We start from the raw sequence: 24,981 nt of genomic DNA, 5'->3' as shown, positions 1-24,981 counted from the left end.
TTATTTTAGTCTTTATAAATATATTGTTGATTAGAAATGTCTACTAAAAAAATATGCATCTGGATATGAAAAACTTTTAAAAAAATAATAATAATAATTGAGTCTCAAAAAGGATCAATGGATAAATTTGTTATTAGTAATAAATAAAATATAACACAAAATTTAGATGAAAATATCACAAATGAGCAAGAAATTCACCAAAAAGAGTTAGAAGATAATGAAATGATACAATTACAAGATAACAATGATGTTCAATTTTGCAATACAACAAATCTTGATAATGAACTTCAAAAGAATTTAGAAGAAAATGAAAATACTGATGAAAATGTCACAAATGAACAAGTTCACCATAATGATGTTCAACTAGAAGAAAATGAAAATAATAATGTCATGTTGAATTATATTCCTTCAAATATTAGTGATCCAGGTAATTGGAAAAATATTGACACAAAATTAAGAGATTTATTAGTGGAAAGAGGTCCAATTAGAGACAATGATATAATTTTTCCTAGAGGTGATGACACTAGACATTTTTCTACTATTCATTACACTCGAATATTATCAAATGAGGAGAAGCATGATAGAAAATGACTAGTGTATTCAAATACAGACCAAGTATTTTGTTTTTGTTGCAAGTTGTTCAAAAAATACATGCATTGCTTATAGGATTTTACTAATAATACTTATTACAGTAGCTTCTGTAGAAAGAAGTTTTTCAAAATTAAATTAATAAAATCATATCTAAGATCAACAATGTCCTAAGAAAGATTAAGTGGATTAGATATATTATCGATTAAAAATGAGATGTTAGAAGAACTTGAATACAAAAATTTAATTAGTCAATTTGCATCTCAAAAGGCAAGAAAATTAGATTTTAAATGAAATATATTATAATATATAAATTGTAAGGACACAATTTCTAACGACCCAGGGATGGGCTCGTATGTAAAGGGGTCCAAACAATACGATTTGTAGAGAGTGGGCTTAGAAAGGCTGGACCTTGGTTGTCGGGCAGCGGTTTAGTCATGGTTTTTCATGGGAGCCCATACGAAGGTGAGTTTGGCCTGAATGACTGAGCCTTACACGGGTGTGGCGTGAAGATCTATCTCCTCGGAATTAGTCCGAGGAGAGTCTCGTCCTAGCCACCCTTCTTTTTTATGAGTTCGTTCTTCTCCCTTTTTCTCTCACTTCTGGGCCTCCCTTTGTTAATGCAGCAAGCTTCCCTTTTATACTAGTATTTCCTCCCTGTTCTTCACCTACGTGTCCGTTTCTCCTTGTTCTGGGTGGTTACTTGTCTTGTCAATCCTCACATCAGAGTGGTTGGGAAAAGTTGGACAGCATGGTATGAGTATAGGTTTGTCAGGCGGTGGGCTCCACATTAAGGTGTCGGCAGCCTTCTCCCTTATACTGCTCTTGTACTGATTTTGTCCTTTTCCTCAGGCTTTTTGTGAGATGTTGGGCATAAAGTCGTCCTCGGCCACATCCTTGGACCTTCAAGGAGTTTTCATTGCGCGTTCTTAGCAATAGGGCTCCTCGGCCTGGGCTTTTGGGCTTTTAACATAAAGTGGGCTGGGGCCTCAGATTTCGGGCCCCACATAAATATTAAATAAACATTAATTTAATTAATATATAAGTATAAAAAAACCTCATTTTAGTTTTCGCCTTAGACCCCAAAATGTCTAGTGTCAGCCCTAATTAGGCATTATTTATATCCAACTCACACATAGACAAGCAATTTTTGTGCCTGTCTTTTCAATGTCGTATAGGCAACTATCAATCTTTAAACTCAATTAGTTTAGCATGCTCTTTTTATTTCTTTATATTCTAATGTGAATGTGTCATAATAAATTAAATTTTGACATTATTTTAATTATAAAATACCGGCCATAACAGGTTACATGATTTGTTATGAAATAGTTTATGCATGTAAATATGTCATTGAACTTATTGTTATAATTCTAGGCTAAGTAAAGGCTTATTCATCATTTAATTTAGTTTTTTTTTTTTTTTTATCCCCTATATATGAATTTCTTCCTTGCTTCTAAATAAAAGTCTCATTTTCTTGCGTATTCCTTACTTCCACTGCTTTAAAACGTGGAAGCTAATTGCGGCATGTTTTGCTAACTCTTTGTTATAGCTATAGAACTCTCTCTCTCTCTCTCTCTCTCTCCCTCCTTGCTTATAAACTCAAACTTCAGGAGCTAAAATGTGGTTCCTCTCCATTAGTCACTTATTTAACTTGCAATCTTCAGGAGCTAACTTGGGGGTTTTCCTTGCACATAGACATAGGCATAGCCACTAAATTTGAAAGGTATATCTCTTCCTTCGTTTCTTTCTTGGGAAAATATAAATGAATGCCTATGTATATATATGAGATATTTCTTTATTTTTTGTCTTACACTTTGATGATGTCTAAGTAATAAAATTGATAAAGTATGGTTTGTTCCAAAAACTTAAGTTTTATATATTATATAGAGAAAGGGTTTGTCAAATTCAGTATTCCTTACTTTGATATCATGGTAAAATTATTAATTATCCTTGAATCTTAAACTATTAAAAAAAAATAATGAATTAAAAATCGAGTAAGTCTAGTGTCATAAATTTTTCCACAACTTTGCTACATGGCGACTCATGAATGGTGAAATCATGAACCCACATGGACCTTACTATTTTATTTTCACCACTCACAAGTGACCATGTGGCAAAGTTGTGGAAAAATTTGTAGTACTAGACTTATTCTTAAAAATCTAACAAAAATGGAGGTTTTTAATTTGCATTCACTTTGGACTAGTTTGGACCAGAAAACTCCCTTGGACACCTTGGCATATTTCCACGTAAAGGAGCAACTAATATATAAGTCTTCTAAGAACTATTCGGGTGGGGTTTCTTCTTAGATAAAGAAATCATTGGATTTTAGAACATCATATTCTTCGAACTTTTTTTTTTGATAATATTTTTTGAACTAATATAATCCTATTATCAAAAGGCAAGGAATTATTAGTAGGGAAAATGGAAGCCTGAGAAGCATGTGCCTATTGATTTATATCTTTTCTCCCCACTTTTTAATGATCAGAACCTAAAAAACTAAAAAAGGTTGCATTGAAGGATGCTATAATAAAGGGTTATATTTATATTTCTATTAATGATAGGCTCGTGTAGACAAACCAGCTAGCAAAAAATCTGACATAAATTAATTCCTTAACAGGCACATGGTGCCGGTTAACACAATTTACACAACCCTAAAAATATAAGCTATACATTTTGCTTAAAAAAAACTATATATATATATATATATATTTAAAATAAAAATAAATGCATCCAAACAAAATTATATTGTAAGTAGTAGATTTTAGCTAGGATTTCATGCAACAGTCTTTTTTTCCCCCCCCAATTACGTGCCACACTTTCGTCACACAAACTTGGTTTGTTGGTAGAAAGATCATATCATATTGGTTGGCTGGTCATGCTTTGTAACACATAACTAATTGAGGATTTTTTAATATATTTTTTCCGTATAAAACAGAGGCATCTTTAAAGTAATGGGAAATTTATTCTCGTCTTAGAAAAAATAAAATAAAAAATTGTAATGATTTTTGTTTTTCTTTATTTTCAATATTTTCTCTATAAACCAAATATGCCGTGTGTGTGTGTATATATATATATATATACACCGTTGTATACTTTGTATTATGCTTAAACTGTTACATACTAATTTTATAGGGCCACGTATAGCATTTCCAATTGATGGAGGAACATAAAATTTTCATGATTTTACAGTACATAAAATGCTAACCAGTAACCACCTATACCAATTAAGAATTTGATGTTGTGTATGTTCAGAAATGTTTCATAATCTGTCTACTTTTATGAGCTATAAAGTAAAGACACCATAGTTTCACCAAAAAAAGTAAATACCATTAAATATAGATTAATTACTGCCTCTTGCTTTTTAATTTGTATTTTCCACCTACTTTCTTCTTAAATAGTCTCTTTAAAAATCGCCAATTTTTTAATGCCGTGTCTTAGTCTTGAGGGTTCAATTTTTTTTTTTCCGATACATTGATGGGTTCATTTTTAAATAGGTTTCAATGGCTAAAAATGTGCCATCAAATCTTATATTTGAATTTAATTAAAGAATTTAATGTATCGTATCTAAGAAACTATACTTAATATTGCGAGATGCAATTGAATTAAAAACCTATTGGAGTTAATTATTCCAATCCTAAAAGTTTGGTCTGGTAATTTTCAAGTTTTATACGATCGATTCATGAGACCTTGTGTTTAAGTGTTTTAATTAAATATTTAATTCTTTCTTGTAATCATTTACTCATATATATATATATGTGTGTGTGTGTGTGTGTGTGTGTGTGTGGGGTGAGAAAGTTTACTAACCCAAAAAATTTGACACCAAATAATATAGCATATTGTTAATAGTAGATAAAAAAGTTATGTCCATAATAAACTTAGATGAGAACTAACAAATTTTGACAATGACTAGCGTGCAAATGTTGTCAAAATTTGTGTATATATCCATTATTCTGTGTGGGGGAACGAGGGTTATATTCATCCCAAACATTGGTCGAACCTTCTCAAAAACCTCAACAATCACAATAAAAAAGTAATAAATAACCCTTATTTCAAAATTTTGGATCTTTCCGGGTCGGTTTGTTTGTTTTTGTGTGTCTTATGCGTGTTACCTTTTAGGAAAGAGGCCAAGAGTTTCGAGGACCTGAGTCTGTTCTATCGTTCCTTTGCTTGGTGACCACGCTTGTCATGTATATCCACATTGAAATGAGAATAGGACACCCATTTCAAGCATGAAATGCGGATAACTTGTTCTTCATTGATTACTTTAGATTTCTTTGTAAAATTCATCAAATTAAAAGTCTAAAGACACCATTTTTGTTACAACTTATTTTATACTCCAATTTAAGTAATGAAAAAAATATATATTGATAAGTTTATATAAAAGTATTGTCCACAACTTATGCACAATTAACCACTTCAATAAATTATATAAGGTAAATGTTGTGACAAAAATTAGCTTTACTACATTCCTTTTATCCTTTCTTCCTATGAAAGCTTCTTCTCCATTTATTTTTTGCCAAATTTTGGAAGGAAAATGTTGTGACTTGTGACCAAAATTATATCCCTAAAGTCAATATGAATGGAAGAAATTAGTTTTACAACAATCTTTTTATCTTTTCTTCCTATGAAAGCTTCTTCTGCATTTATTATTTGCCAGGTAGCTTCTACTCCTATATTGACAACACAAACCTCTCTCTACTATAAGTACAGAAGCTAAGTTGTGATAATTCCTGCACTATTATTCAATTATTCAACAAACAGTTTCAGGAGCTAAGTCGGTGTTTCGTTTACAAAATAGCCACTCAAAATGAAAGGTAAGTCTCATTCTTTCATCTCTTTCTAGTTCAAATATAAAAATGAATGCCTATATTTGATTTTTCTCAAAGTCTTTTTTTTCTTCCACTTGATGATTATGCACAAATTTGATAATCATAACATGTCATTTTTATTTGCTGGTTCATGCATCAAGAAAAATGTATTTTAAGGATTTCTTTTTGTTTTTCTTCATGTTCAATAATTCTCTGCTAAAAGCCATGCAATAAGTTTCTGTTGGGGTATCATAACATTGTATTATGCTTAAATTATTACAATATAATTGTGCAGAGGCACGCATGAATAATATATTTCCAATTGATGAAGAAATCTGACCACATTTATGATACAAAAATAAGACTATGATGTTGTGTCGGAAAGGTTCAGCAATTTCCCATCATGTATCTACTTTAATAATGGGCTCCATAAAGAACATTACTTACGTATAACTGCCTCCTGCTTTTTAGATTTTATTTTTCACCTAAAACATCACAAATTTTATGACATTTCATAGTCTTGATGGACTCAATTACTCAATAGGCACTTATTATTCCAATCCTAGACGGTTAGTCTAGTGGCTCCAGGTCTTATACCCTGTGTATAGGACAAATGGAGCCAGAGACAACACTTAGGGAACTCGAAGCCTATACCTATTCTAGGATACAGTTATGGACATTGTAAAAAAACCACCGAAAGGTGGTCTGTTGATAGGACTAGGAACTAGAAACTAGAAATTAGAAAGTTATTGTAACCTGTCACGTTTGTGAGTTTGAAAATTGTAGGTTCGAGTCATTGTAATATCGTAATGTAAAGATATACGTAATACCAGAATAATGAACACACCTACGAACCTTTTTAATTTTTCTTTTTTCATCAGTTAACAATTGAAAAAAATATATATATATATAATTCCAAATGTTTCCTATGCTCTTAAGTAACTTGTGGAGTTCGGCTATTATTCTACTTGCTTGGCTTCCACGCTTAACCAAAAAAATGAGACTATTTGACACTTTTGTCAAACATTGGTCCCAAAAGTATATGACATGCTGACACCTTCGCCTCCATTGAATATTTAACACGTTGATTTCCTATACAAAAATTAATGCGAAAGACCCAAAAGAAATTAGCTCTACAACAATCTTTTTATCCTATCTTTGTCTTTTTCTTATGTTGGTTTATGATTGAAGTAATGAAAGTTTTGAAAAGCCATTGAAGTCGGTGATCTCTTTGTTTAGCTTTAAAAGGGCCCCAAAATTGAGTCAAGGCCTAAAAAAGGGTTATCGTATATTAATTTTTTCATACAAAACTCACCTAGAGGTGTTGATGTGATTGAAAATTCATGAACCTCGTGACCATCAGACCATGCAAGCACCCTGTGCTTTCACGTTTTATTCTCTCTAATTGCTCCCTAATTTCCAAAACCCAATGATGATTTACTTAAGTGGGACCAATTTGTTTATAGATAATAAATCCCCAATCCAACCAATGAATGAAAGACACGTGTGAGGCAATCGGAGAGCGTCCTTGGTCCAAAAGGCTAAAAGGCCCAAAGGCCAAAGGCCGAAGACCACAGCAATGGGCCATGGAGTGTGTGACTTAAATGGGTCCCACGGCTCTCTCACTCCCCCAAGCAACAACAAGTTCATGCTTTAACTGAAAGCTATCAGGACCCATAATGCCTCCAATCAACGCAATGTCCCCACAAAATTTGTGGGTCCCAATTATAACCAAAAAGACTTGATTGATGAATCATGATCGACGGCCCCAAATAATTTTTGGGTCAAATTTGGGACCCACTTTCCAATCCTGCACATCATTTTTTTTTCATTGCTGTTTATTTTATTGCTTTTATTAGAAAAACTCAGAACACAACCAAAAGCTATTCTTGTAATTTGAACCTCAAAAAAGCATCTTCAACTTCAAGCAGTCCAACACAAAATACAAGTACTAAACTAATATTATGCCTGGTTGGTCTTTCTCTTTCTTTTAAGTTTTTTTTTGCAATACCAACAACTTTAAAAAAACTAAATAAAATATAAATAAAAGACTGGTAATCCTAGAAAAGGTGACAAAAACATGCATGTCTTTGTGAATTTTATATTTGCATGAAAATATGGAGATTGAGACCACAGAAAACTCTGGTCTGTTTTACAAGATCTTGTTTTAGATAATTTAGACTCAAAAGAAAGAAGCTTATGCTCAAAGCCTACCACCCCTCTATCTTTCTCTCTCTCTCTCTCTCTTTTGCTAGTTTTGTAATTTAAAGCAAAGCATCTCTTCCTCTCTTTTTCTTACACACACACACACCACAAACATTTTCTTGCTTTCCCTTGTAAGTATAAGCCTTTCCTTTGCTTGGAATTCAACTTCTTCTGCCACTGCTTTTTCATTTCATGTATTAGTTCATAATAACAAATGTCGGCTTATCTTTATGTGCAAAATCCAACTAAAGTTTGGAATCTATGCCTTGTGCTAGAGATTAATGTGGGGCAATGGGTTATGCATATTATGTTTTGAACTCTGTGCTGGACAAAATCTTAAGCAGTGGTTTTGATGTTGATTCATATGAGAAACCCATGATCAATGGGGACTTTGCATTAACATCTTTGAAATTTGTCCTCATTGCATTATTGGGTTTTTGTGATTACACAATCTATTTAGCTTTTCTGGAATTGGGTATTCATGAAAGTGTGAGGGTTGGTTTGAGCATTGTACTTTACTTTCCTCAAACCATTTATTCTTTTACTTTATTCTTAGAATTTTTGCACTCAGATAGTGCAATAGGGATATATTTTCCTGAAGCTGCAATCTCTAGAAATACTCTGCTGCCTTCTGTGTTTCTGGATTTCATTTTCCAACAGTTTCACTAGCAATCTGATTATTGTTTGGGACAATTGTACGTTCATGTTGTTTTACTTCATTTTGTCAATAGTATTGTTTTCTCAAAGAGTCCCCCTTCATTTCATATCATAGTGAGTGAACAATTAGAGAAGGAAAAGTAAAGCCATGAGTTTTTTAACAGGGTCCTCAAAAGATTCTTGGCATCCAATCATGACTGGTGATACAACAACCTCAAGTTACTGGATGAATTGGAGGGTCTTGCTGTGTGCCATATGGGTTTCAATTACGATCACTTTCGCATTCACTCTAATATGGAAATATGAAGGTTTCCGCAAACGCCATAGCCCAGAAACCCAGCAAGAAAGTGAAGGAGGTTTGTATGATGATGAAACTTGGAAGCCATGTTTGAAAGGAATCCACCCAGCTTGGTTGTTGAGTTTCAGAGTTCTTGCTTTCTTGGTGCTTTTAGCACTGCTCATTGCCACTGCTTTAACAGATGGAGGCAGCATATTTTACTATTACACTCAGTAAGCAATTTTAATTTCTTCTTGAGATTATTTATAGTATGGAAAAACTTGCACAATAAGATAATTGCAGGATTTTGTTTGTATATAATTTCCTGCCTTCAAAAAAAAATTTCCTGTTTTCAACTAATGTCACAACTTTCTGTACACCCAACATTTATCTTGTATGACATGAAAAAAAATAGAAGACTAAGAGTATAATTGAAAGATTTTCCAAAATAAGTGTATGCAAATATTTTAGAAACTTTTTCCTTTACCTAGAGTTAGAATTTAAAAAATATTAAGTGTGAAGTTGGTCAAGAATTAACTGTGTGTGATGCCATTTTTGGTTCATCATTTGATGTAGAGACCATATAATTTATCTATTCGTTTTTTGTTTTGGTGGGCAGGTGGACTTTCACATCAATCACCATTTATTTTGGGGTATGTGTTGCATCTTCAGTGAACCTTCTCTAATAATGAATCATCTCTCTCTGTCTCTCTCTTTCTTATCTGCATTAGCTTTTTTTTTGCTTATGTTTTCAATTTCAATGTGTAGCTTGGATCATTGCTCTCCATGCGTGGCTGTTACCAATATCATAAGAAAGCTGGAGGTGACAGAGTTGATAATATAGAGGTGGATACAGAGCTAGGTTCTTGTGTATCTACTTCAGATAGCCAAGGTTCCAAAATGACAAACCCATCCAAAATCTCAGGCCCCAATACACAATGTCATGTACGTGAACCTGCAGGCTTCTGGGGTTATGTCTTTCAAATAATTTTTCAGGTAATTTGATCAAGAATGAGTTGCTGAAGTAGGAAATATATAGTGCTTATGCATTGCATGGACATGCAACTTTTTCCTATAATCTGTTTCGCTGCCTCTCATTATATGCTAGCACTTGGTAAATCCTTTTAAATTTTAGACTTAAGGCAAAATTTTATTATTGTGCATGAATATAATTATATTACCAATGTAATCCTCGACCTTTTCACCACTAATTCAATTACAGAATGAGTAATAACAAGCAGGGATTTTTCATCAACTAACTAATTTTACTTCTCAATTGAAATTGTACTATGCTCCCACCCTAGATTATGTTGCAAATTGAATAGGTTGTTGAATGAATGAGGGAGGCACCAAGCAGATAGGAGCTGAATGCTTCTAAATATTGCACTCTATTTTTCTTGATTTTTATGTTAAAAAAATAGAAAATTTAATAGCTTTGTTTTCTTCCATGCACTTGTTATGACATTTTCTTTTTCTTGTTAACAGATGAATGCAGGTGCTGTTTTGCTCACAGATTGTGTCTTTTGGTTTATAATTGTTCCATTTCTTCTGATCAAAGATTACAACCTAAATTTTGTAAGTATCATAGAGCCTCAATATTATTCTTTGCAAAATTTTATTTGATTGTATCCAAATAATACCCTTTCTCAAGTTATTTTGAAAAGCTGACTAGAAGCAGGACATAAGTGGAATGTTTCTTTTTTCTTTTTCCTTTTTATTACATATGAATGACTTACTTTCCTTGGATAAAGTCTAGAATCTAATACGAGCTTGCTATTGCAAAAAGCCAAAAGATCAAACATTTAAGTAAAACTAAAAACTACTTGACCTGATCTTGCACTTTGCAAGCTAAATTGTTTAGAACTCTGGCAGATGATTATTCTTTCCATGCATTGCGTCTTCCTAAAACAAGACCAATATCCATTTTAAGTTACAGAAAGGAAATTTATCTCTTTTTCTTCTCACCAAAAAAATATGCAGTGTAAATGTTGATTAAACGATTTTTTCCCCCCATTACTGCAGCTGGTTATAAATATGCACTCAATCAATGCTGTTTTCCTGCTTGGTGAGACGGCTTTGAATTGCTTGGTAAGTTGTTGTAATTATCTCAAATTTTTTCTCTTTGTTCAGCTCTTTTCATGAACAGTCATCTTATTATGATTTTTTTTTTCAGAGGTTTTCTTGGTTTCGAATTGGATATTTCTGCCTATGGACAGTCGTTTATGTCATTTTTCAGTGGATACTACATGCTTGTGTCAAACTTTGGTAAGACCATTATCTGAAGTCTTTATCATTAAAAAAAATATCATATTTTAAATATATTTTAGGTAACTTTTTTTTTTTTTTTTTTGAAAAACAGGTGGCCATATCCCTTTCTTGACTTGTCATCTCCGTATGCTCCACTATGGTATGCAGTCTAAATCATTCACCTTCTATTGTTCAGAAAGAAATTCTGCTTTATGTTTCCTTTAACCAGAAAGTTTGTATAAAACATTTTGTACACACATAATTGTTGCTTTTTGAATCCATACAATCTTTACAATTTTCCATGTCTCAAGCCAATCTGTCAGAAGTTGTAAATGTTAGGTCAAACAGGTGGCTCTTCAGCATTGTGATCCAAATTCTTTTAGTAGCCCTGATCTATAGTTATAAACTTATAATGCCTTTTTCCTCTATTACATGATGCAATCATTATTTGCAATTTGCAAATTACAAATCCAAATTTCTCTATCAGAAAAATTTCTTCTCTACCACAGTACATGTTTCTTTCCTATTTCAATCCATGCACTTGTCCAAACTCCACAATTAACTAGTACTTGGATAATTTATCTAAGTAGTAAAATTATTTTGTCAATATATTATTGTACATACTTGAGCAAATTGGCTAACCCCTTTTTTTTATAATTTGAAGGTACTTATCGGTGGCACTAATGCATATCCCATGCTATGGCATCTTTGTTCTGATTATGAAGCTGAAACACTTGGTACTATCAGCGAAGTTCCCCCAGTCCTATCAGTGCTTGAGATAACTTGCTCGGAAAGACAACCTGAAGCAAAACCAGATTTAAATTACCTATAGAATTTTTTAATTTATTCAATGAAGGAGAACAAAAAAGAGAAAAATACCAAAGATAACACTTGAGAATTTATTCATTCATGTATGAAACAAATTCATAACAAAATTCTTCAATATAGTTATAGTAAGTTTTGAAAGATACACAAATGGTCAAAAGATTCTTCAATATAGTTATAGTAAGTTTTGAAAGATACACAAATGGTCAAAAGAGGCAGTAGTCTATATATATTGAAACCAATATGTTCTCCTCTACCTCTCCTTTTATTCACTTGTAACATGGATTCTTTGTTGCCAGGCACTACCAGCAAGTCTGAAAGTAAACACAATCTATTTGCATCTCAAAAGAATTCGAACCACTAAAAATCATATCGAAATTTGTTGTGGTAGTGATATTTCTAGGCCTTATGGTGTGAAAAAAGGAGAAATGGTACGTAACTTAAGCCTCAAAATTGAATGGTTGGTGTCACTGTTCACAAAAGGGTTGCATGTTGTAATATGCTTTATGTGCTTTTTTGGCATGCTCAAAAATACTCCATTGCTTCACATTTGCGGTTTCAGATTCCCCACTACATCAACGTTTCCCTCACATTGCCACATTTTAGATTCTCCACCTTGTGAGTGTTTAATGTTGACTTTGAAACAGTGACATCTTGATAACCATTTTGGTTGCTCCCTCAAAATGTACATGGAGCCAACAAAAAGTACAAATGACCACCAAAATGAATACACAAAGAACAAAATTATGATTAGTTAATGCTAAGTCAATAAGCCTACCTAGTGTTGTTACTAATAAGGGAAGTTAACTTTATCACACTCTTCATTAAACCAGTTTCAAGAATGAACAAATACATCTAATGTTTCAAATACATGTAACATCACACTCATAACATGTGAGTCTCACTCACCTATGAGACCTGACTCATAATATGATGTTACATACATCTAAAACATTAGATACTACTTCTTTTACGAGAGCATATATAGATATGGCCCACCAATAAGGATGGAATTAGGATAATTCATATCTAAACACTTCTTAGTTTGCGTATGATAGTTCTGTTCCTAGGCCCAAGGAATGAGTCCATTTGAATTCGTGGATGGTTACAACTTCAACTTACAAGTATAGAAAACCTGTAGATATTCTCCTCATCCTCGTGTCCCTACATGTTCGAATGCCTAAGAGTTCATGACTTGTATAATCAAATCAGCAACGACATGGTTTGGACGTCATGTATTTATTTTATAATTTGATTACTAGTTTGAACACATATGTGGATGTGATTAAACAATATGGACCATATGGTAAACACTAAAGCATGCATATCGTTTTAGTAAGAAAAACTGTGCAAGAAGCAAAATCGTAAGCATATTGTTTGATGGCTTAAATTCTTAGAATTTAAGCTTTGACCAATTTTTAAAATGAAAAATATAAATGTAATTGTGGGGGATTACAGCTATACCTAACATAGCTTAATTCCATGACCCTATAAAACCTTGTTAAATTGTCTTGTTCAGTAAAAGGATTTCAAAATCTATTTTATTTTATTTTATTTATAATTTGATAGTTGCAACAATAAGAGAGTGGGTTCAAAATCATAATCTATGAAAAAAGTAAAACATTTTTTTGCTCCATCAGTCTACTGTTTCTTTATGTATTAATAGTGGCGGAGAAAAAAAAAACTAAAAAAAAAAAAAATTCAGGGGAACAAAAATAAATCTATAATAAAAAAAATTAACCCAAGTAATAGACTTTGATATATATATATATATATATATATATTTTCACTAAAAAAAACTTAATAATTAGTTAATCACTTGAAACTCTAAGGACAAAAATTAGTTTTGGATTAATCAGGATTATGACATATGTCCACTTTTATTTACATGTCATGATCTTGATAGGTTTAGTGTACAAGAATATTGGAGCAAAGTCAAGTCAAATAATAACTTTAATAGAGTTTCATCTAGGAAAACATATTTTGTATTAAATGATACCTATAAAATTAGTTATCTTTTGCTAACATATCTCTCATTTATTAGATTTTGATACCGCTGACATGATATCATTTGATACCAAATAGTTTCTCTTCATCTGGAGTAAATTACTTGAAACTTTTAATCATGAAATTTTAGTTGAAAAATAATTTTTAAATTTCTTGAAAATTAAGTAATAGAGTTTTATGTATAGTAAACTATCTTAGAAATAGAGTTTAATTTTTTGGAAAAATTACACTATACCCCCGTTCTACACTTGGCCCCTTAAACTATGAGAATACATACTTTACCCCTAAACTATAATCCATTTTACACTTATCCTCCTACTCCTAAATTATGAGAATGTACACTTCATCCTCTTAAACGATACCTTCTTTACACTTATCCCTAAACTATGAAAATGCATATTTATTTTCCTAAATTATTACCCATAAAATAAGGTACAAAGTGTTACATTGGTACTGTTGTAATCGTTTAGGTGTGGTAAGTATGCACGGTAAAGTAAAATTTTTCCAATTTTTTCCCCTTAAATAAATAAAAGGAGTTTTTTTTTTTGAAAGTAAAAGGAGTTTAATTTATAAGATAATCCTATCTTAATATTAATTGGCCGCCTTTACAAAAACCAATTCCGACTAGGAAACTCATCCCCATATATATAAATACGGTACCACAGTCCATAAATTTTTTCATCCTTTCTGCGTTTTGTTCTCTCGTTCTGTTCTTTGCTACGCCGCCTACGTTATATTTGATCATGGTTGTTTCTGCTCGTGATGCTCCTCCCCCTCCTCCGTCTCCGGCGGCAGTGGTTGTACGTGAAGTATGGCAACACAACCTGGAGGATGAGTTCGACCTCATCAAGATTGCTCTAATGACTCACACAATCGTATCCATGGACACTGAATTCCCTGGAGTTATCTTCAAACCTGTTAACGTGGAAAAGCGCGACCTCGGAAGACTGCCACCCTTTTGGAACTATCAACTCATGCGACGCAACGTTAACGCCACCAATATTATCCAACTGGGTCTCGGTCTTTGCGACCACAGAGGTTGTTTGCCGAATCTCGGTACGGATTCTCAGTACGTGTGGCAGTTTAACTTCAAGGATTTTGACGTCCACAATGATCTCCAAAACCCTGAATCCATTGAGTTACTTGAGCGACAAGGAATTGATTTTGAGAAGAATTTGGAAGAGGGTATTGACTCTGCTGACTTTGCTGCACTGATGGTTGAGTCTGGGTTGGTCATGAATGGCTCTGATTTCACTTGGGTTACATTCCATGGTGGATATGACTTTGCCCACCTGATCAAGATCGTGACTGGCCAAGAACTCCCTTGCAATCTCGTGGAGTTTATGGATTTGGTGCAACTCAACTTTGGGCGCAGAGTTTTTGATGTGAAGCATATGATTAGGTTTTGTGATGGGCTTTATGGAGGTTTAGAGAGAGTGGCTAACACACTTGGGGTGCAACGTGTGGCTGGGAGGAGTCACCAAGCTGGGTCTGATACCTTGTTGACTCTGCAAACTTTCATGAAGTTCATGGAGGTGTATTTCAAAGAGAAAAAGGATAGTGCAATTAGACATAATGGGCATTTGTTGAGAAAGGTTTCGTTTATTCTTCATGGCTTGGAGTTGATTGAGTTTGATCCATCCAATGAAGGATTGAAGCTAAATCCGCTTGGTGATGAGTAGGCAAGCAATTACATTGTATTTGGATTCCCAAAAAAAAAAAAATATATATATATATATATATATATTGCATTACATCTGTTATTGACTCTTTTATTTGGATAATAAGGTTAGCATTTATTTATTTTTTGGTTTATATCAATTTGGCCTCTTATCCTCGAATAGGAGATCTGTGACTCAATTCTTGCCTACATAAAAAATCAATTCATTATAAGTAGACATCATTAATTGAAACTCTCTTAAAAAAATAAAAAATAAAAAGTTTATATCACAAATAACTAGTTAAAACATTGCATTAAGAAAAGAGGACATGCACCAAGAGCCCTCCTTACAATCTGTGACCAATGTAAATTCCTTTATTTTTTATTTTTTTAAGTTTCTCTTTATATCGTAATTTATACATTGGAAAAGTTTTGCAAAAAGAAAGAAAGAAATAAAATAAACCATGGGCTTCTCCTTCTTGTGGGTTAATGCACAACCCAAACTTTCAAATCTTGAGTAGCACGTTGATCTACAATGGGCCATTCAAGCCCACTTGAAGAAAGGGGAAAAAATTTTGGGAGGGACAACCACCTTATAGATATTGCATGTTACACCTTATAGAAAGGGAAAGAAGGAAAAAAAAGTCAAATTGGCTACAAGCCTATAACAATATAATGGCTTGGCCGATTCTCATTATTGGATACCATAGGTACAAAGTACAACAAATGAAATTCAATATTTTCAGATCAAGAACGAACAAAAATGATACAAATGCATGTACAGGTATCATAGAGAAGTGCTTGGCAAGGAACCCATTAATATAACATTGTCCCCATCTTTCGGCTCTGTCTTTTCCGGCTTTGCCCTTGTAAACAGTCCAGAGAGCAGTCCTACAGACAGCCCAGAACCAGATCTCCTCCCCAATGTTCTATTAACCTCACCACCAGCCCCATTATTTACCCTCTCTTCTGGCCTAAGCTGTGCCCCACAAGGGCAGTTTATGATCTTTCTGAAGCAAGCTTTATGGAATAAGGCTTCACAAGATCTACACTTTTCAACCTCACCTTCCTGTTAATTATTTAGCAGGTCAGGTTGACGTATGTTATTTAATATTCAACAAAATGACTCCCAAGTTTTATCATGCAATATAGAATTGGGAAAACTCATGCACAAAAACAAATACACACATACATAAATACATGGAGACACCAATGGTGACCAGTGACCACTAACTATATTAACTGGTGCAACATAACCCAGAGCATGAGCTGGTATATAACAGAGTTACCTAGGATTATAAAAAAAAATGATATAGTAAATATTTCCTTTCAGCACATAACTAATCAAACCCTATGGAGAAAGCATAATTAATTTATGGCATGGAACCATGGCCATTGTACAGAACAAAAGCCCACCTGAAAAGGGAAAATGAGAGCAGAAGGGTCATTACAAGCTTGTCGAGCACTGCAGGGGACTCCCACATCACAGCATATGAGGCATTGCTCTGTAATATGCTCCAGTATTTTCCTAGATACGGTTTCCACCATCACAGGTAGTGCTGCCAAAGTGTTGATATACATTAGAAATGTACAATGTATTTAGAAAAGAAAAAAATGCTGGGTCAGACATTTGCAGGTAGATTATAAGATGCATGACATTTACTATAGTAACAGGAAGATGTAAACTCACATATTCACTCTGCGAACAACTATATATTCAACATAAATGCATAAAACTAAAATAAGGAGATGGAGTCTTGGCATAAAATCCTAAGAAGGCCTTTCCTTTCTATATTTTCCATGTACTAGGTTTGCGGCCCTTTAATGCCTTTTCTTTAAATGGAATTTATTACTTGTCAAAACAAAAGATTAAATCCTAAAATGGCAATGACCTCTGGGCCCAATGGCACCATCATCACCCATAAATATGGGGTGATGGGTGAGAACAAGAATTCTTATGCAGTTGGATGCATTTAATTACCACGGAAACAAAAAGATTGAATCCCAACTGCATATTCAAAACAATATGAATTAGCAATAATCTACTTATTTGAAGCTAACCTGCAAAAGGCCCTTTGGAAAGATCAATGAGGTCTCTAAGTGCAAAAAAATCATTGCTTTCAAGAAGATATCTTCGAGACCCAAGTCCTTTGTTGATGGTCCTACGAAATGGGCAGTGAACATATGGAAGCATGGTCCCTATTTTTTTCCTGATACCCATGACATGAAGCAGGGCTGGGACCTTTGAAAATAGGAAAGGATTAACTGCACTAACACAAAGCATGGGCTGCAAGACAATTCATTATAAACAACTATCAAGACCTCCGATAAAGTTAAGTTGAACTAAGTATTTTAGCTTGAATTTTAAAATTTGTGAAGTGAAAACTGATTAAAAGAAAGAAAAAAAAAATGCAAGTGCTGTACATGTGTACTTTCCCGCTTTCTTATTTAAAATATCAAAACACACACAAATTTATATATATATATATATATATATATATATATAACCATGCGCCAGTCCAAACAAACAATAAAATGCATAACAAGTCCTAGTTGAGCAAAATTGGACCATGATGCATAATTCAAGCCAAAGTCAAAAGCTGAAACGCTTTATTATGTATACTACTCAATAAATCTCAAATCATTTATTCCCATTAAGAAGCTATACTGCAATGCATAACAACACAGTGAACCTTTAAAAGTGAGGGTGAGTATCCAAAGTACCTGGTCATGTATAGAATCCAGATATGATTTAGCCATCTGAGAAACTAAATATTGAGTAAAATCCCATTGATGCAAAACTCTTGCTGGCAAGACTGCAGTTTCATTTGTATGGCATGAAGAACAATATAATTGACCAGTGTATTCACAAAGTCGAGGCTTACCCCAACCAAATGTCTGTGCAAAGTCTTGCATCATAGTCTTTCCATCATCAAAATGTTTGTGGCATCCAGCACAAGTATAATGCTGTGCTTCTAGCATCTGTTTCATAGATTTGTAAGGGTGAAGTTCAACAACAAGTGATATAGTCTTCCCTAAATTGGAAACATTTTCTGTATCTGCCACTCTAGCAAAAGAGGTTGGCTGAGGCACCAGTGTCTTTGACATAGGAGAACTAGGAAATGAATCTTGAGGGGACAAAAACCAAATCAATGGAGTTGGGATACTGGAAAAGAATCTGGAATGGAGAATTGAACGTAAACACTCTTGAATCAAAACACTTCTCTCTGCAATAACATCAGGAGATACATTTCCAAATATCTTTCTGGATTCCTTTTCAACAGAGAACCAGGGGGTAGGTAGAATCCAGCCTTGGTCGGCAAATATAGTTTTCAACCGACGATATAGAGTGTAAAAATCACGATATCGTCGTTCAACCTCCCATTGATCCTTGCCGCCCCACACTCTCATTTTATACACAGTGTATTCCTTCACTCCAACCAGTCTTTCACTAAAGGAGACATTCCCCTTCTTCTGTCTCGCACCAACTACTTCAACCCCATCAATTCTAAGTGGGTGTTGAATGAGAGGAAAAGCGTCATCTGTACCAGAAGTAGAAGCAGTTGACCCACCATCTCTTACAGGTAGAGACAGCTGTGACTGAAACATTCTATTATCCTGAGAGAACCTAGTCCTAGGAGTCTCACAAGATTCAAGCAAAATTTCTTCCATGTCATGAACAACCTCATCGTAGAATTCATTTATATCAAGATTCTCTGCCTGCAAAATTGGAATGAAAAATAAGAATACAGCCAACTTAGCTTAACCTGTAACTTTGAATAACCTACACAAAGAATTCCTACTGGAAAAATTCAGACTACCATAGCACAAAACCATGGAGGACAGGAGAGGGGAATGGTTACCTCTTCCCCTTCTTTCGATTTTTAAAAAAATTAAGAAGGGGAAAGATGAATAAATATTCCTCCTTTTTGTTTGGATGTTATAAAAATTAAGTGTGGAGAGGAGAGGGAGGGAAGGGAGGGGAAGTCATATAAATTGACAATTATGACCTTCTTTTGCTAATTTAAAGAAATAGATATAAATTGACATGATAAGGACAATATTGACAATTTTATTTTATTTTAATATAACCCAAACCCCTCCCCCACCAGATTCCTCCAAATTCCCCCTCCAATTTAAGTAAGATACCCCTCAAAAACCCTTCCCCCTCCCCCTTTAAACAAAAATTAAAAATTAAAAACAACAAAACAAAACATCCAATCATGGTTCATTAAGATAGATATTAGCTACATTGTGTTGTGGGTTCGTAAACCCTCCATCTCCTCATCTCTCTCCTCCCCCTCCATCATAACCCAAAATGATTATTTTCTAACACATGTAGATATTATTTACAAATTTTCAAGCACACTATAAAGGATTTACAAATTTTCCATCATCACCCAAAATGATTATCTTCTAACACATGTACATATTATTTTAAGATTTATATCTTTGTATTTGTCAGAGTATGAAGAATAAAATGACATGCCAATGAGCTGTAGCTAAAATGGAATTTCCTCCCACAAGAATAAGTGGAATTTGAGGTTTTGGGTTCATATCTCATTGGGAGAATGTGTAAGCTACCAATCAAAAAATCAAGAATAAAATGACATGAGAATCTAGAGAAATTTAAAGTACAACATTACAGCCTAGCTATTCACTTGTGCTGGAAACTGCCAAAAAAGATGAGTACTCAGTAAACATTGAAACTAATAATAACACACCTGAAGTGATACAGGATGGTCTTCAGAGAGAACTGCTGAAACAGAAGAATTGTTTGAAACTATCCTCATCTTATTTTCAAAAACAGATGGAGATGACATTGTTTCACGTTCATCAAATAATTTGAGATTTGTGGTTTCTGGAGATACAGTTGAAGTAGAGGAAGGTTGATTAACTGTAACATCAAAGAGGTCGAATTTTATTTTTGATTTCCCCACATCTTGATTTGATAAAACTCTACTTTCGGCAGTGCCAATGGCTTCTTCGGTATTTACACGTGGATGCTCCCTTTCCATGCCACTATCCACAGTGTTCAAATCCATGTCCAGAGGTAGTCCTTCAGCAAGCTGTTCCTGCTCTATTTGAAAGAGATTGCTAACAGAACTTTCTGGTTTTTCAGAATCTTGAACTTGATTGTTGGTAACGGTAGTGTCTCTCACATGTTGCTGCCCTGATTCATTGACATTCGAAAACCCGATTGGAATTATGGAAGCACTTTCAGTATGTTCTGCCAATTCATCACCACCTAGAACTTGATAACTGGCTTCAGGAATGCTTCTCACAACTTCCATTCGCTTTGGTTCTGCCAAACTTGAAATACCAGTTGGGGTCACAGAACACCCATCAATATCATCACCCAATTCATAATCCCCTTCAATTAGTTTTCCCACCAAAGACATTTTGGTCACAACTTGTCCTCGGTCAATCTGACCAGCAGAAGGAATCCCATGTGTAATCTCAGAATTTGAATTCAGAAGGTTTCCCTCAGTTTCACTATCCTTTTCTTTCTGTTCCTGGAACGGATCCAATGTCAGAGAAGCCAGCATACCACTTCCCTCCGTTTCTTGCTCAAAATCATCCCAATCATCAGAACCAAATGCCACAGACGAGTTAATAAGCAACGGATTTTCATTCTCCACTTTTTTTTCCCGGCCATAACTCACATTTCTCTGAACATGAAACTGATCCCTACACTGACCATCCGAACCATAATTATACATCGAATCCTCACCTTCCGAATGCTCATACCTCGATGAGTCCCCATCCTCTTCTCCTTCCCCTCTCTCCCTCTCCTTTCCACCACCCTCGAAACCAAATTCCACATTCATCCCATCAAATAAACCACCACCCTCTTCACCAACTACCCTATTCGAAGAACCTTCCCCAACTCCACTCTCTCCCACTTCCACATCCACATCCACATCCTGACCCCTCATTACTCCAAACTCCCCATCCTCTCTCGACCCTATAGACCCTTCTTCCTTACCCGAATCATCATCAAGTCCAAGTCCCTTATTATCATACAATTCCAACCTACTAACCCCATCATCCCCAATCATTTCTCGTCGAAAATCAACGTTTCTATTTTGATTCGAATCGAATTTCCCTCCCAAACTAAAACCCTCCAATCCACCGCCACCACCACCATCATCCCCGGAAAACCCTAAATTTCTAGTGAACAATTCAGAGTCTGTAAAATCATAAAAATTGGTGATCGTGCTACTGGAAATACTAGGCGTGCCCATGGCCGAGTTCGCGCTGCAATAGCGGTCGAACTCGGACTCACCGCCGCACGACGAGTACTGCGACGACGGCGACGCCGATGCGGGCGAGATAGCAAGAGCTAACTCACCCGCATCGACGCCACCGTCGCCACCACCGCCACCGCCGTCCGATTTGGGACGATCGGACGGCGGCTGCGGCGGTGGTGGTGGAGGAGGAGGAGGAGGAGAGGGGACTAGAGATTGGGTCCCCCGAGTTCCCTCCCCATTGATCATCGGGAAACACTCAGCGAATCATGAGAGAAAATCAGAAACCAAACCTGAGGATTTTCGATGGACGGCTGTGATTGAGGAATCCGATGGATCGCGCCGCAGTTTATGGTTTTGGGTTTTTGGTGATTGGATTAAGGAAATGAAGTTATGGGATTGGAAATGGAAGCAGAAATGGGTTTGAGAGAGAGAGAGAGAGAGAGAGAGAGAGAGAGTTTGGTTTTCGGAGCTGACCAGATAGATAGAGACAATTTTGGATTTTCGGAGGTTGCGGTGCCAACTGATAATTTTCAGGCTTCTTTTATTTTGAGTATTATATGATATTTTTGGATTTTGATGTGCACTTGTGTTTGATTATTATTATTTGCATGGGATAAGTTTTTAAGTTATTGACTATTTAGTTGAGTTTTGGGTCCATATTAAAGCTTCATTGACCATTAGGTATATAGGATAATTATCAAGCATATGAAGTTTACTATGATTCCAATAAAAATTATTTAAAAGAGAAATAATATACAATAAACTACAGGTTGATATTGATGGGCAAAAAAGTAATAACTTATTATCATTTATGATTTGTTATAAAAGTATTGTAAAAATGTTATGGATGTATCTCTTCTCTTATTTAAATCATGTAACGTTAAACATTGTTAGGTTACACTTGGTGTAGTTTGGATAGAGTTATGTTTTCTCTTGCTAGATGCATGAATATATAAACTATGGGTCAACTTCAAGTTGCATCTATTATAACTTTATTAGTTTCAGTTTTTAAGATACAATAAAGTTTTAATTCATGGTATCTATTTCATGATAATTGTCTTTTATTAATTATCGTTAGGCTAAGATACCAATTAGAATATTCTCTAATCTCACATGTTTGTTTGTTTATTTTAAAGTACTTTATAGTAGATGGTTTGTGTCACATCCTAAACCCAATACCCAGATTTGTGACCATGACTGGCATGCTGATATCAGGTTTAAACCTGATATTAACAAGAACCAACTAAACTTTTTACAAAAACTTCCCTCTTTCTTTTCATTCTTGTTTCTTTACCTCTTGATATAACTTTCCACTTGATATTTAGAACATCTACATTCTACTTCAAGAGATAACACAATCCTCTAGTTACTCAAATTCTAAATTACACATAATACATCTCTTAATACTTTAAGGTACACAACTTTCATTAAATCCTAAAATACACAATACTACAAAATTAAATATCAAATTGCTAATTTGGGATCTATACATTTAAAACTAAAATCAACTCCTTCCAAAACTGGACTAAGGCTCCCTTTGCTCCAGAATAAAACCTACTGATTGAAAGAGTAGAAGGGGTGAGCTATGCAACTCAGTAAGGGTAAGTTACACAAGTACTTAATAAGAATGCATGTAAATCAAATCATTTCATTTTATAAATATTCAGACAGGAGAACATCTTTTCATGCATAGTATTTTATACTATTCATAATAATAACTTATATGTTTTTCATAGGAAAATAATTGTTCTCCTTTTTCTTATCAAAATAATATTACTAAAACCTTTCAAACTGAATTTCTTTCATTTCTTACAAAGTCACCAAATATAATATTGATTGTTTAAAATCATATATATATATATATATATATATATATATATATTTACAAAATAATCATTTTGACTTAAATCAAATAATTGGTAACTTTGTGTTAAATTAGAAACATCTTAAAGAATAACAAAACTTTTCTTCATAAACTTCTTCTCATAAAATATTATAACTTTCATAGTCACAAAATTTAACATTTTAATATTAACATAAACTTGTGCTTTCGTCAATTTTATCTTTAAAGAATAGCAAAAACTTCAAAAACATTTATCTTTAAAGAACAGCTTTTCTTTTCATCAAAAACTTATTATGTTCATCTTTTCATGAGAGCTTTTAACTTTTCACAATGCATTTAAATAAAATCATTTTATCATGATTAATAAAATAATATAGATGTTCATAAATAACATATTGGTTAGTCTATATCTGATAAGTCTGTACATAATTGGGAGGCTTCTAACACCACTATGCTAGGCATCCAACATTCCTCATAATGCCAGGGATTCCCGAGATCATATCATAATACATACCTTCAACCATGGGGGTCGGTTGGCCATTCAGGTACAGCAGAGTCCTCATCACTTTTAATGACCAATCAAATAACATTTTCCATGGAAAACTAGTAATTTAACCCTTATTGGCCGAGTTCAGATCACTAGAGGACATAACCCAAAAACATTTCATACTTAGACATTATATTGAAATTCATAGTTTGCATAACATTTCATAGTAATAGCATTTCCATTATTTTCTTTAAGTATCATGTTCATGGAATTAGTAATAGCATCAATATGCTTAAATCATTTACATAAGGTTTTGAAAGCTCACGAACATATATTTCTTGGAAACATGATTATATTCTATATCTCTAATAAAAAAACCTTTTAATGCATAATACACTTTAAAATAACCTCATGACTTACCAATATATCCATATAACTTATCTCTTACCTGAAAGTAAAGGAACCAAGAGCTTAAAATCGAAGGAACTTAGACCTGGGTGTTGATAACACTTAAATCAAATATCAAAACTTATTACTATCAATTATACCTTAGAATAAATTTACACAATCATCCCAAAGCCTATCTCTTAAATTCAATGAAATCCTAATCCTACTTTAACAAGGTTCCCCAAACACAAGATACATTCATCAAACAACATGATGTACCAAATCATAGAGAAACCATTATTTTAAAGTTCATATTCAGATCATGTCAAACAGCTTTAAAATCAATTCATAATGTGTTTGAGATTGGAAGTAATGGTACATGCATAAACTTACACAAGGCAACATATAGCATATTGAACAAAACAGCTTCATAAAAACAACAGTTGAATGGTTTAGAACCCCTCCTTTGGGTACTAAACCTTGAACCAAGTTATACAAAAATTATCTATAATTCAAACATGCCAAATGATGAGCATATTAATTTATAGCTCAAATAATTCACTCTAACTTTAGAATTAAATCCTCAAAGTTATGTATGTCACTTACTGTTCACTGGTTATTCCAGCAGCATATACTTCACTTATAAAATACAAATGGGATATCAATTCACATCCAATCTTCATGCCAATTTATAGAGCTACTCCTATGGATGTCTAGTAGATTCCATGTCATTTTC

General features: G+C 33.9%; 3 protein-coding genes across 5 annotated transcripts; 2 read left to right on the top strand and 1 right to left on the bottom strand.

Annotated features, from left to right (window-relative positions):
- Positions 1-2,042: 2,042 nt before the first annotated feature.
- Positions 2,043-11,750, top strand: LOC115963797. 3 transcript variants are annotated; one of them, XM_031082963.1, is made up of 10 exons: positions 2,043-2,311; positions 5,246-5,402; positions 8,423-8,768; positions 9,155-9,188; positions 9,304-9,531; positions 10,021-10,110; positions 10,558-10,623; positions 10,709-10,800; positions 10,895-10,942; positions 11,447-11,750. In XM_031082963.1, exons 2-10 carry the CDS (start codon positions 5,396-5,398, stop codon positions 11,562-11,564), a joined length of 1,029 nt encoding a protein of 342 aa, XP_030938823.1. In that variant the 5' UTR covers positions 2,043-2,311; positions 5,246-5,395; the 3' UTR covers positions 11,565-11,750. The 3 variants fall into 3 exon arrangements, with proteins under 3 accessions (XP_030938823.1, XP_030938824.1, XP_030938825.1); XM_031082964.1 differs by lacking the exons at positions 2,043-2,311; positions 5,246-5,402 and adding an exon at positions 7,343-7,367; XM_031082965.1 differs by lacking the exons at positions 2,043-2,311; positions 5,246-5,402 and adding an exon at positions 7,637-7,732.
- Positions 11,751-14,319: 2,569 nt separating this feature from the next.
- Positions 14,320-15,296, top strand: LOC115964332 (probable CCR4-associated factor 1 homolog 11). Its single transcript, XM_031083666.1, has one exon. It carries the CDS (start codon positions 14,358-14,360, stop codon positions 15,294-15,296), a length of 939 nt encoding a protein of 312 aa, XP_030939526.1. The 5' UTR covers positions 14,320-14,357.
- Positions 15,297-15,924: 628 nt separating this feature from the next.
- On the bottom strand, positions 15,925-22,105 carry LOC115963313. The gene is made up of 5 exons (XM_031082274.1): positions 19,999-22,105; positions 17,999-18,994; positions 17,336-17,561; positions 16,691-16,833; positions 15,925-16,343 (listed from the first exon to the last, which is right to left on the bottom strand). Exons 1-5 carry the CDS (start codon positions 21,772-21,774, stop codon positions 16,062-16,064), a joined length of 3,423 nt encoding a protein of 1,140 aa, XP_030938134.1. The 5' UTR covers positions 21,775-22,105; the 3' UTR covers positions 15,925-16,061.
- Between the last annotated feature and the right edge of the window lie 2,876 nt (positions 22,106-24,981).

This window comes from Quercus lobata, chromosome 10, assembly GCF_001633185.2.
Source record: "Quercus lobata isolate SW786 chromosome 10, ValleyOak3.0 Primary Assembly, whole genome shotgun sequence".
Lineage (NCBI taxonomy): Eukaryota > Viridiplantae > Streptophyta > Magnoliopsida > Fagales > Fagaceae > Quercus > Quercus lobata.
Note: the sequence above shows the minus strand (reverse complement) of the source record. Positions and strands in the feature narration are given on the sequence as shown.